The sequence below is a fragment of the Rutilus rutilus genome (assembly GCF_951802725.1).
Source record: "Rutilus rutilus genome assembly, chromosome: 25".
Lineage (NCBI taxonomy): Eukaryota > Metazoa > Chordata > Actinopteri > Cypriniformes > Leuciscidae > Rutilus > Rutilus rutilus.
The window spans coordinates 17,044,864-17,058,975 of NC_140229.1; the positions used below are offsets into that span (position 1 = coordinate 17,044,864).

At 36.5% G+C, this 14,112-nt stretch overlaps 1 protein-coding gene across 1 annotated transcript in view; it reads right to left on the reverse strand.

Annotated features, from left to right (window-relative positions):
• kcnip1b (Kv channel interacting protein 1 b) overlaps window positions 1–9,792 on the reverse strand; it is a 43,809-nt gene extending 34,017 nt beyond the window's left edge. The window contains exon 1 of the mRNA XM_084401190.1: window positions 9,036–9,792. Within this exon, the coding sequence (XP_084257316.1) occupies window positions 9,036–9,123 (88 nt within the window). The 5' untranslated portion in view covers window positions 9,124–9,792. The remainder of the gene's footprint in view (window positions 1–9,035) is intronic.
• Between the last annotated feature and the right edge of the window lie 4,320 nt (window positions 9,793–14,112).

Sequence of the window (14,112 nt, forward strand, 5' to 3'; positions counted from 1 at the left end):
TGAAGTGAACAAATCCCTCACACTCAATTTTTCATAACTCGCCTGTTTGTACTTAATAAACCAATAAAAACATTTGGCGCGAGGTCACAGCGTTTGGGTTCGCGCGCTCACAACGTTTGCGAAAAGTAAAGGCTACAGGCTAAAACACTCGAGGTTAGAGCCAGGGCAGATGACAGGATGAAGCGTGCAAAGAAAAGTAATGTGTGGGACCATTTCACCAAAAAGAATGACACAGATGTAAGTTGCAACTTGAGTGATACAGTGCTTAAATACAGTAGTAGCACATCATCTATGATGTATCACCTGAAAACGCGACACCCGCAAGCCTCTTCGGGTGAGAAAGGTAGCCAAAGCCAACCTACCGTGTCATCTATGCTAGCTGGTAGGAAATGTGACAAACAGCGCTCAGAGACTATTACCCAAAAGATATGCGGAATGATTGAAAAAGACATGCTGCCCCTTTTTTCTTAAATGAGCCGCGGCAATGTTTCAAATGAGCTTCTAACGCTAGACAAACGCCTTTATTTTCAACGCGATCACCTTGTACCCAAACCATTTCGAAACTAAGGAGCCATTTGTCCTCCGATTACATACAAGCTCCTCGGCGCTGCGTTTGCGGGACTCATGTTTCGCGCTGTAGGGGATTTAAAAAAAGTGACGTGAGTGGAAGGGCGGCAGTGTGTGTGTGAGCGGGAGGCAGAGCGGCAGAGAGATGCGACAGAGTTGCGAAATTGCAGGCGCGGCTCGAAATGGCTGTTATTTCAAATAGCATAGCATATTTTAAACTAATCGGTTAACCGGTTTCAACCGGCTAATGAGGCTCGGTGGTCGGTCAAGAAAATGTTTAGTTTTCGCCATCCCTACATGAAACAAAAACCAAAACTATACATTACAGCAACATGTTTTTGCCTAATTCGTGAGAAGCATCAGTAGGAATAATTTATTATTATTACTATTAATGTAAATTAAAAACCTTGCAATTTATTTGTGATATTATGTAAATGAATAATTCAGTCATGAAACTCTAGATAGCGCAGACTGACTGGTCCTTTAAATGCTGTCTGTAAGCAATCACATCATTATCGCATGGCACAAGCTGATTGGTGTATGCTGATCCTGTAGCCAATGAGATTGCTTGCTCAACATTTTAATAGTCCCTCCACCTCCCCCAGCTCCACCTGCTTAGATCTGCTACAGGGTTTACATGACTATTCTTGCAGCAGCAGCATATCTTACATGCTCACAGCAGCGTGTCTGTGTATCTATTGGCAGTATGCACACACACACACACAGTATATATGTGTGTGTGTGTCAGGCCAGCTGCAAGTAATGTTTAGTCCTTGAAAGAAAGAGAAAGAAAGGGAAAAAGAAGGGGTGTGTTCATAGCTAAATGTTTCTATTTGTGTGTTTGTTCTTGTGTGTAAAGAAAAGGACAGGAAGGACAGCAAACGAGAGAGGACTATGGTAGAAAGAGAGCTGACTACTATCTCTAGGGAGAGTTCGGTCCAGGTGTTTCTGAAACAAGTGCGTCCAAGTGTGTGCCAATGTGCGTGTGTGACCCTTGAAAAGTGCTGAATGCCTCTGCGTCTGTGTGTGAGTGTGTGTCAGCGTGGCTACTTCTGTTCAAGCTCACATAGACTCAAACACACCTCTGGGACACTGCAGTCAGGTGGACTCTGCTCTCATACACATGCGGTGCTGTTCCGCTCTGTTCTCTCCTGGTTCCAGCTTATCTCTCCATTAAAAGTCAAGTCAATTAAATCGCCTCTGTTATACAGCAGTGTAACCATGGTTACACACTGTATGCATGCAAACCTTAGTTTGCCTGTGCAAAGTCAGAAGCGTGAAACCAGGTTTTCAGTTGTGTTTTATGAAACATGCTGCACTGAACGTTGAATGAACGTTGCTTGAGCAAACTAAATAACAGAAATCTACATAAACTCTGAAACACTGCAGTGCAGTTCTTCATTGTTTATTTTTTCTTACATCATTTTATTTTTAGGTGCGTAAACATGTTAAAACCGCAGTGTGTCATTTTTCCTATGAACTATCACACTGTGTATTTATATTTGTGGTGATTTTTTTTGGGGCATTCTGCAATTTCATAAAGCTGCTGCATTATTCAAAACATCTACTTTTGTGTTCCACAATAGAAAGTAACTGATACAAGTTCAAAAGACACAAAAGTGAATGGCCATCCTGATTCATTCAGGTTAATTGGGACACTTTTTACCACTGAGGTGACTGGGAAAAAGTGTCCCATTTAACCTGAATTAACCCTATAACTGGTTCAGACTGCAGTGTAGTTTTCCAATGCACAGTTATAGACTAATGAATGATAAAGATCACACCAAGAATGATAAGTACAAAAAGATAATGATAACCATACGAGCTCTTTAAAGCATGATGGATTCTTATTGACTGTCAATGTTTTTATTGGTCATCAGCTAGAAAAAAATCGTTCTGAAAGTGATTCCAACGATATTTCTCTGTGACATTATCGTTATAGGACTCTGCGCTTGTTTTACACTTAGAACATATTTTCACTATAGTTATCATCCTTAGTGTGAACGGACTTAATGCACAGATCAATGCGAGCACACAGGACCTGAGTTCAGTCTCCCACACACATATTAACATGCTAATACAGGCATATTCTTTTAAAGGTCATGAAAAGGTCATTAGGAAGTCAGAATACATTTTTTTCCCTCTCTCTCTAATTACTTTTCTCCTTCTTTAGATAAAAGGAAATGTGTTAGAGGTTGGGTCCTGCTGGCATTGCCTGTGTTATTGCCGCAAGTTATTATGAACCTCAGAGACACACACTCTCACACACACGTATTATCAACAGCTCAGCAGGAGCAGGAGGCCGAGGTGGAGGAGGACGTGAGCAGGCCTGAATAAATTTGAGATGTGAATGTTTCACATCTAATGTTACATTTACATAAGATGATGCTGAGGAACATTTGGCACCTCCACAGCTGCTTGAGCCAAAACGAAACAGAACAGTGCATGCCGGTGTTTGAAAAGAGATTGAAATTCAGCGAGTGACAGAAGGAGATAGCCTAGAAGAGGAGAAAATGTGCGAAGGAGGGAAAGAGTGTGGGGGAGAGTTAAATTGCATTGGCATTGTAGCTGTCAGACAGATGGTAACAAACTAGTGTCAACTAAAGAGTTTAAAACCAGATGGAGAACTAAAAAAATTGATAATATTAGTTCAATGGATAAAAAGCACCTTGACTCATATATCCTCATTGCAATTTATGCATCCAATTTCAAAGACATTTTTAGTATGCGCATTAAAAACCTCTCAAACATTTTTTTATTACCCTTATTTATTGCATCTTAAAGAGGTCATCTCTTTTGGGGTTGTATATTGAGAACATTTTAATGAACTTTTGAAATAATAGTTCAAAGTTTTTATTGGAAACTAAGCTGCAAACACATTTCATTTTGTAAGTGTATAAGTTTTAGATGTGTGTAGCACCTTGCACTCTGCATATCAGATGGGATGATAATCAATAACTGGTATTTTGGTCAGTTTCTCACACAAAGCTACTGTATGGTTTTGAAGATTTGGAATATAGACTGAGTCATATTATGATACTTTTCATATGATAGCCTACTTTTATGGGGCTTTTTTCATTTTGGAGCTTGACAGGTCTAGTTCCTTTCACTTTCATCATAATGAAAAGAGGTGTGCAGGATATCTTTCAAAAATTCACCTTTTGTGATTTACTGAAGAAAGAAATTTATGCAGGTTTAGAACTAGGGTTGTCACAGTACCAAAATGTCAGTAGTCGGTACCAATATACCAGTCTCAATACCAGTTCTCAGTACCAGTTTTGGTACCATTGCAAAAACGATTTTAACTATTTTGTTGAATTTTTTTTATTATAATTTTTTTTATTATGAATGGCTTATATATAGAACGCGAGCAAAGAATGCTCCTTTTAATAAATATGCATGGGAGCCAGGGTTGCCAGGCTTTTGCTACAAAACTAGCCCAATGGCCAAAGTCAAAGTTTATTTATATAGCACAATTAATACAGCGACAGATGACCAATGTGCTTTACACTACATCATAAAACATAAAACAAAACATAGTAAAAGGATAAAAAAAAAACCACAACAGACAAACATCATATATGAAAGGCATGTGAGTATATATCAGCATCTAATGATCATTAAATGCCAGAGAGAGTAAACAGGTTTTTAACAAAGACTTAAAGGTATAGCGGAGGATTTTCTTTTTCCGGGTGGATCATCAAGACTATTGGTCCTCCTAAGTGTCAATCATTCTGGTGATATGTTTACGTAAGGCCGTCGTACGTGCTCGTGCACACGATTCACACGATGGCGTGCGCTCAAAACACAGGTTGGGCTTCCCACTGATGCCTCAGTCGCGAAGTTTCTACTCGACAGGTAAAGTTCGGCATGCTGTTTGGAGAAATCCATTTAAAATCACTGCTAGTAAAAGTTAATGTAAGCTATGATTAGCTCGTGCACACGTTTAATAGGCGTTCCCTCTCGGGAGCAGGTAGAGTGTTGCGCATGTGCTTTTTTTCAAAAAGTGGAGAGGGCGGTTCTTTTCTAAAATTCGGGAAAATCCTCCGCTATACCTTTAAAAGGAGGAAGGGATGGTGCGGATCTAATCTGTAAAGACAAGCTGTTCCAAAGTTTAAGGTTCACAACAGAAAATGCACAATGTCCCCTTTGCTGTAATCCGAATCTAGGGACAACTAAAAGTTTCTGAAAGGAACTAATAGATTAGAGATGTAGGAAAGCGTCGGATTATTCAAACATTTACAAACAAATAAAAGGATTTTAAAATCATCTCTTAAACAAACCAGCAACTAATGAAGTGATGATAAAATGTCAGTGATCGTCATGTTTTTTGCATAGACATACCGACAGAATGATCTAAAAAACAAAACAAAAAAATTATCACAATTATTTTCATTTAGCTTTAAAAAGTTACCGGACATCCACATTTGAATATCGTTTAAGCAAGCCAGAAAAGGCTCAAGTGAATTATTCCAGAGTGTTTGACATAAATCTAGGTGTCGTCTGCGTAACAATGGAATAAAACATCATGTTTCCTAAAAATGGAGCCCAAAGGGAGCATATTTAAAGAAAAAAGGGTAGGGTGGAGCCCTGAGGGACCCAGAGGACTCAGATGAGCCAAGATTGACAGTGAATTTACAATATTTCAAAAACGAGCTGAACCAGTTTAATACAGTTCCTTTCAACCCCACATCAGGTTCAATTTGAGAAATAAGGATATCATGGTCCACCATGTCGAATGCAGAGCTGAGGTCACCAGCATCAGTTGTCAATATCAAATAAATATAATTGAGATTCGGTACTGTGGAGTGCTCTGAAGCCAGACTGAAACCTCACATAGATAGAATTTAGGTTAAGATAAGAATGAAGTTGACATAAAAAAAACTTTTTCGAGAACTTTGGAGATGAAAGGTAAATTAGAAATGGGCCTATAGTTTTCAAGTATAGCAGAATCAAGATTTGGTTTCATAAGAGATGAAACTACCAGAGCATGTTTAAGGTCACCTGGAAAAGTCCCCAGACTCAGTGATTTATTGACAATAGAGAGGCCAATCAAAACTAGCCCAAAAATATGCCGAAATTGTACTTGAAAAATCAACCCGCGGCAACAATTTAAAAGTAACAACACCGATGTTTAGACACTAAATCACTGAGTCGCTCTCCATCTCTTTCTCTGTTTCTCTCTTTGTGAGTGTGGTACATCTTGGTCTGCACTATTCTAAAATGTTCTGGTTTAGAGTCCTCAGGCAATTGGACTGTGAACATTGCATCAGCACTTCAGACTTGATAGCCTATAATTCATAAAAAAATCTATTAAAGGCACATGAAATGGGAGAGGTTGAACTTTGGATGCAGTGGAATTTTGTAATCAGACCTATAATTATTATAAAAATAATTAATTTATCCTCATCCAAACCTGTATGACTTTATGTGGAACAATAACAAGGAGTTATGTTATATATTTAGAAACAAGCTGGTGCAAAACTCTAAGCGAGTCTTTATCAGTATTGATTCCGCCAATCAGAAGGGTTCACATGAAGTGTTGTATGGATGTACCTTACACTTTTCATGTGCGCTACAGTTCCTATACAGAACAGGGAAGATTTGCAGGATGTCAAGGGAAGTAGGCAGGATTGATCGACCCTGTACTCTTTTAAAATGTCAAATGCTCTTTCTCTTTCCCCCTGAGGCTTATTCAAATGGAGCTGTAAAACTGCAGTAACACTAACATAGTCATTTTGTCACCCATACCAAAAATGTTTTCAATGTCAAAAATATTGTTTTCATATTGAGTTTCCACAAACATTATTATTTTTATACTGTACAAACTGTATATTCTATCCCTTTCTACACTAACCCTACCCCTTAACATGCCATCACAGAAAACTTTCTGCATTTTTACATATTTATTAGCAGTATTCCTTACAATAATGTCCCCACAAGAACAAGGATTTGGGATATTGCCATCTTTGTGGTGACATTTTGTCCCCCCTCACACCTTACACCTTAAACACAACACTTACACCTTGCCATGCGCTTGACTGACCTTGTCACTCGTACTCAAGGTTGCTACTGTAACAAGTCTACGTGGCCAACAATATTTCTTCCTGCAGTGTTCTCAATTTTTTTTTCCGGCCATAGGTTTTAAATAAAAAGGTTATGATGGAAGATCTGGATACGGAATGTGCCATACAGCTTACATAGACAATTTTGCAACATGAATTAATGAGTGTGTAAAATATTAGTGTGCAGAAATAGTGCATATTTAGGGCAGAGCAGGAGGAAAGGCTCAGAAATTCACCATTAACGCTCACCATTAACCCATTAATAGGTTGACTGACGTAAAGAGCAGTGAACTAGAATAACCATGATGGATGAATACAGTCTCTCTCTCTCTCTCTCTCTCTCTCTCTCTCTCTCAAACTCTATTCACTGAGTTTTCATTACAAATTCCATTCTATTCAGTTATGTTTTGTTCTGTCTATTGAGTAGACAGAATATTCAGAATATTTATAGAATATTACTTCAGAATAGTATAGGTTCTATAAATATTCTACTCTGCTTTGATAAGATTCGATTAAAGATTCTACTATTTTGTTAAGATGCCATGGTTTCTCATATGCTCTGCTAAAGACCTTATTCTATTCCATAGTCTAATTTTTTTTTTTTTTCTGGTGCTGAAGATTTCAAGATTCCATTTAATTTTTCTCTTTAGAGAAGAACAGAATAGTACCTATGCAAACTATTGAGCTAAAATTCTATTATATTTCGGTCAATTTTCCATTCGATTCTATTATATTCTGCTAAACATTTATTTTTTTCTAATTAAAATTCTATATATTCTATTAAAAATTATATTCTACTTTGATTTATCCTAATAAATATTCTATTCTACTCTATTAAACATTCTTTCTATTGGATTTAAACTATTCCAATCTATTCTTCTCTATAATTTTGCTATAGATTCTAGTTTATTAAATATTTTATTCTACTCTATTCTTTTATTCTGTTCTACTTTGTTAAATATTCTATTGTATTCTGCTAGCTAAAGCATAAGACTATTGTAATCTATTGTATTGCATTGTCTCTAACTAAACTTTTAGCAGTTCCTTTGGGGGGGAAAGACTATCTTGTTGTCTGCTACTATATTTTACTTGCACAGCCTAAGATAACATAAAGTCAGTGCACACAAGTACAAAGTATTTGAGTCACAGCTTCCTTTCACAGCTTTAGCGCTCTCTGGGTTTAATTCCATACTGTGTTGCTATAGTGGTCTAGAGAGTGGTTTAGATTCTATACGGTCTCTCCAAATCCTCAATATCCTCTTTAAATGAACTTCTTACTCCCCTGTGTATAGAAAGAACATCTATCAGTGAGGAAGATCTAATGAAGGAGTGGAGAGATAGCGGGGTTCAGCCAGGTTCAGTGACAGCAGATAAACAGCCACTGCTTGGTTACAGCGTCTCCACGGGCACCGTCGGCATAGAGATGAACCATGCAGTGCTTTTTATGCTGACACAGTGCTATGATACTCGAAAAAAAGAGATAAGAGAGCTGAAAGAGAGTAAATAATACCACTGCCAAACAAAGCACCCAGACTCTACTATAAAGGAAAAAAAGTGATAAAAGGACGATTTTCTAAGACCCAAATGAGGTGGAAATGTGTGCTGATGAAAGAATCCAGGTGAAGCATACAAGAGTGAGGCATTGAAACTCCATCCTAACATTGGCGTATTTTTCTATTTGGTGCTATACAAGCTTAAAAAACAAACAAAAACATAATGGACAAAAACATTAGAAATGAATACAGGTAAATTGGGACACTTAACACAATTCTGTGGTTGGTATGGTTTTACAATATGATTCTAAATTGCTCATATCCCATAAATAATACCATTTTCAATAGCAAAATTATTCTCTACAGGAAGAAAAAAAAAAACAAACAAAAAAACTTTGCATTACATATTTTACAATAAATAAAATATTAAAAACGTTATATTGAAAATAATATTAACATAAAATCTTAAATATACTAAAAACAAAAACTTTAAATATAATATTAAAATATTTTTTATAGGCCTAGTAAATAATAGCAATATTAATGACAAATTCTTACTAATAAATACAATATTAAAGTTTACACTGAATATAATGACTAATATTACGAATAAAACATTTAATATAATAGAAAAACTATAATATAATATTAAAATACAATTTTATAGTGAATATAATAGCAATATTAATGACAAATTATTACTAATAAATACAATATTAAAAAGGTTATACTGAATATAATGACTAATATTACAAAAAAAAATCATATAGAATCTAATATTACAGTAAAGTCTTTATTTTAAATATAATATAAAACCCTAAAACTTTATTTGTCCCAACTAACCTCTACTCAACCTTATACACAAGCTTTTCCTTTTTCTTTGAGCTTCATGTTAATGAAGGTGTCTTACCTTTACTGAGGGTTCCTGAGACAAGCCTCTGAAGGGACTGAATGAGCTTTAGCACCCCCTGTCTGCAGCGGCTGGTACAGCCAGCCATGATGAGAGAGAATCCGAGGGTGCACAGAAAGCCCCTGCAACAGCCCAAACACCGCACAGAGCTGCTTTCACCAGCGGTGCTCACAGACGAGGCGCACGTCCCATACGAGCCTCTCTGTGGACTCCAGAATGCTTCTCACGTCACAGTCTCCCACGTTTAGTCCCACAAGAGCTGCGCTTTAAGTCCAAGAATGAGATGACCAGGATGCCCTCCGTCCAGACAACACACACACCTTTCGCCCACTCTCCCCGCACACTCTCACTCAAACAAACACACACAAGACGCTCACAAAGTGCCTGACCTTGTTTTTCCTCTACCTCTGTGTCAACTGTTTTTAAGTAGGAGAGTTGCTGAAACAGCCGACTGCTTATGTGCAAAAGTTCGAGAAGGAAAAGTTGGTGAGCGCTGCAGGCTCAAAGCTCAGAGACCGACCTGATGAATTATTAAGCGGATGGCAAGAGCCCGCTGCTGTGCTACACGAACTAAGAAGTGCTCGAAGGAAGTGGAGTGTCCATGGAGACAAAAGAGTGGCTTTCCTTTTCTTTCACGATGCTTCTGGTTACGCCTCTGTGTCTCTCTCTCTTCCTCTGGTTGTATGTGTGTGTGAGAGTGTGGTGTGTGTTGTGGCGAGAAGTCGGTGGTCTGCTGCGGTGTTTCCGACTGCTCTGTGCTGCTGGACAGATCCCTGCAGCATAAAATAAGAGACAACTGCTCTCTCTCTCTCTCTCTCTCTCTCTCTCTCTCTCTCTCTCTCTCTCTCTCTCTCTCAGAAAGCATTTCTTGCACACCTCTCTCACTCTCGAATGTCATAGCTGAGTTAAAATATAGTAGAATAGATAGAATAGATTATTAAAGATAAAATTCTATTAAGAACTATTTATCTTTTGCTGTATTCTAACATATTTTATTAGTTTCTGTTCCATTCTATTCTATTCTATTCTATTCTATTCTATTCTATTCTATTCTATTCTATTCTAATTTTCAATTATATTCTACTCTATTCTGTTAAAGGGATAGTTCACCCAAAAATGAAAATGCTGTCATCATTTACTCACCCTCATGTTGTTCCAAACCTGTATGATTTCCTTTCTTCTGCTGAACACAAAAGAAGATATTTTAAAGAAGGTTGGTAATTAAACAGTTGCTGGTCCCCATTGACTTCCATAGTATTTGGATTTCCTACTATGGAAGTCAATGGGGTCCATCAGTCGTTTGGTTACCGACTTTCTTCAAAATATCTTCTTTTGTGTTCAGCAGAAGAAAGAAAGTCATACAGGTTTGGAACAACATGAGGGTGAGTAAATGAGGACAGCATTTTCATTTTTGGGTGAACTATCCCTTTAAAGATTATATTTCATTAAAAACTATTTTTCCATTCTGTTCTTCAAGTCTCTATTATATTAAAGGGGACATATTATGCAAAATTCACTTTTACATGGTGTTTGAACATAAATGTGTTTCAGCAGTGTTTGTACACAACCATAATGATAAAAATCCACCCACTCGTCTTTTTTTAATCCCCATAAATCATGTCTCAGAACAAGCCGTTTGCAGATTGTAGCTTTTGTGATGTCACAAATGCTTAGGCCCCGCCCATGACAGCTGACAGACTCTGCCCTATTAGCATAGACTCCGCCCCGAATGAGCTATACACAGTCCCACGTTTATCTTCTCGCCAGAGCATTTAACAGCAGCATTCAAGTAAGAAATGTATTCTTATTAAAGCTATACTAAAGTTATTCAATCAAGACCAGTGAGTGATTTTCAGGTTTTCTTTTGTTGTTTGATTCATATTATCAGCATATGTAGCAGGTACTGTATATTACGCTGCTGTCACTTTAATACACAGATCTAATATACACATGCAATTTCTTTACTTGCTGTTTACGTTCATAGACATAACCGACTGAGTTTATGTGAACTTTGTGTTTTTGACATAGCCTTGTGTGTATAACGCAATAAGACGTGAAAGAGAACTTAGTTTAATACTCACGGGACGCACCGTCTGACATCCAGCTTTGGATGTGTGCGTTCAGAAAACCATATATCAGAAGTTAGACAGATATGGCTTTAAAACGCATGCAGATAATACACTTTCATGATGATGAAGAACTGCAATGTCAAGTGAGCGTGACGATGATCAAAACCAAACAGATGGTTTAGTTTTTGGCAGAGTATGGAAGGCACGAGCTGTAAAGGCTCCGCCCTCTTCTGGAAAGCGGGGCGGGGAGCAGCAGCTCAGTTGCATTTAAAGATACATGCACGAAAACAGCATGTTTTCCCTTCTGCTCAAAAATGGCCATTTACAACATGGTATAATAAATTATATGTGGGGTATTTTGAGCTGAGATTTCACAGACACATTCTGGGGACAACTGAGACTTATATTACATCTTGTAAATTGGGGCATAATAGGTCCCCTTTAAAGTTTCTTTTCTGTTCTATTTTACTCATTTGTTTGATTATATTTATTATTAATACTCTATTTTATTCTACTTTATTTGACTATATTCTATTCTATTAAAGTTTGTACTATATTCTATTGAATTTCCTAATAACTTTTTTCTACTATATACCATCAAATATTATATTAAATATGTTATTCTATTCTGCGCTATTGTTTTAGATTTTATTTATGTTTTAATGTTTCTATTCTATTATGTTAAAGATTATATTCTATTAAAAAATGTATTCTTTTGTTGTATTCTAACAGATTATATTAGTTTCTGTTCCATTCTATAAATTATATTCTAATCTATTCTGTTAAAGATTATATTTCATTATTTATTTTTTTACATTCTATTCTGCTAGCCTCTATTATATTAAAGTTTCTATTTTGTATTATTTTACGCATTTGTTTGATTATATTTATTAATATTCTATTTTATTCTGCTTTATTTTCCTAGATTCCATTCTATTAAAGTTTCTATGCATACACTTTATAACTTTCCATTATATATACTGTTAAATATTATATTCAGAATATAAATAACGGTTTGCTAGGTAAATTGCTTGTTTGAAATATCATTGTTTCCAACCCCAAAATTCCCACATGCAACCCACTCCAACCTCTTACCCTCATTTTTCATCCTTGCCCTAACTGAGGGGAACCCAAAATAGTCAGACAGAATACGAGGAAAGTGATAGAGAAAGAGGGAAGAGGTAATGAGAAGTGACAGCTCTGATAGATGGCAGGATGATGCCGGAGGAATGAGACAGATAAAGTTAAGAGGAAATATGGGAAGAGATGGGTGATCTGTCTCTGTATTCTCCAGAGAAAAAGACCCTGGAAATATCACATGTGTCTCCACAAGGGTTTCAGAAGAGATTTCAACAATGTCTCAAACTGTGCTCAGATAAGATACCAAAGTCTGCAAAGTAAGAGATCTGAAATATGAACTTTTGGACTCTCATGTCCAAACTATGTGCAATGAAATCCACATTATTTGTATATTTATACTGTACAGTATGTCAACAACTGTTTAATTTTAAAGGACACATCTGAAACGAAGCTGAGACCTGAGAGCTCCTTGGAAACAATAACCTCTCTGCGGTAAAATTTACCTTTAGGCATAAGGCGACATTTTTTTTTAATGTCACTCTAAATATAACAGTAACGTGATAATTGACTATTTGTTTCTTTGTTTGAAACCTTTCTTTCAGTGGGAGGTTTGTAAAGGTTAGGTTTAGCATGTCCCCAGAGCAGATGCTTCTTATTCTATTAGACATGCTCAGAAAAGCCCTTTTATGTCCTGTGTTGGATATTGAAATATTTTTGGATTATGTGGGTGGAAGTGCAAAGTGGATCGAGAGCAAGCAAGACAGAGTGAGAATTTTGTATTTATTGATTAGGAGATTTACATAAGAATTTAGACTTCAGTCTCCAGTTTTCCTTTTATATTTCATATCTGCTTCTGCAAGATTCTGAATCTTTTATGTGCACAGATGGAACTAAAAGAAGTTATATTCCTGCCTAAAACAATAAAGAATAATGTTATCACATAATTATGAAGTAACATGTGCAGTAAAACTGTGCAGTAAAATTCAGTGATCACAATATGCAATAGTATTCTGTAAAGCATTTCAGAATGCTTGTGTTTGTGTGTTTAATGTTGTAAGAGAGCAGCAGGATTCATTCAAAGCAGGAGTATCAGCTCACAGCAGCTGCAGTGATGTTCAGTCCTACAGAGATGTGCTTTAACTCTGCAGGTTTAATGCCCCTATTTCTGCAAGCTGCTGGATGCATTTGATGCAGTCAAATTTGAAGAGGAAAACAATTATTCAGAAAAAAAGCACGTTACAAATAAATATGTGTTCTTGGATAAGTGCTTCATGATGTATTCTTATGTTATGAGTACTGTGTTCTTAAAGGGATAGTTCGCCCAAAAAGGAAAATTTGCTGTTAATCTGATCACCCTCAGGCCATCCAAGATGATTATGTATGATTATGTAAATTTTCATTTTTGGGCAAACTATCCCTTTTAACTGTTTATATGAATACATCTTGAATTGCGAGACCAATATCTAGAACAGGGCAATTAATTATAATATAATTTAATATAATAATGTAAAAATCTGAAGACTTAAAAAAACTAAAACATACAAAATAAAGCGGAATCTAAATATAGGCACAATATACCCTTTGGCACATAAAGTCCACTGGAGTGGACAGATGTATTTTCTGTCACAGAAAAAAAATTTACAAGAAAAATATTATTAAATTCTGGATAAAAGTATTTCTAACATCTTAAGCTGAAAAATATTTTTGTACCTGTCTGGTTTTCTGAGAACAAAAGGATTTAACACTTATTCCTGAGGTCCTTGGTGAATCTCCTCTTTCCTCCGCCATTTTGAATGAATGCAATATCTCAAAACAACAAAGAAATACAAAGACAGTAATTAAATGAAATCGTAGACAACCCTTTGGGGGTTCGCACTTGATGGTTGGGACATGGTACTACAACTTAAATGGTTCAAAATGGCTTCCAA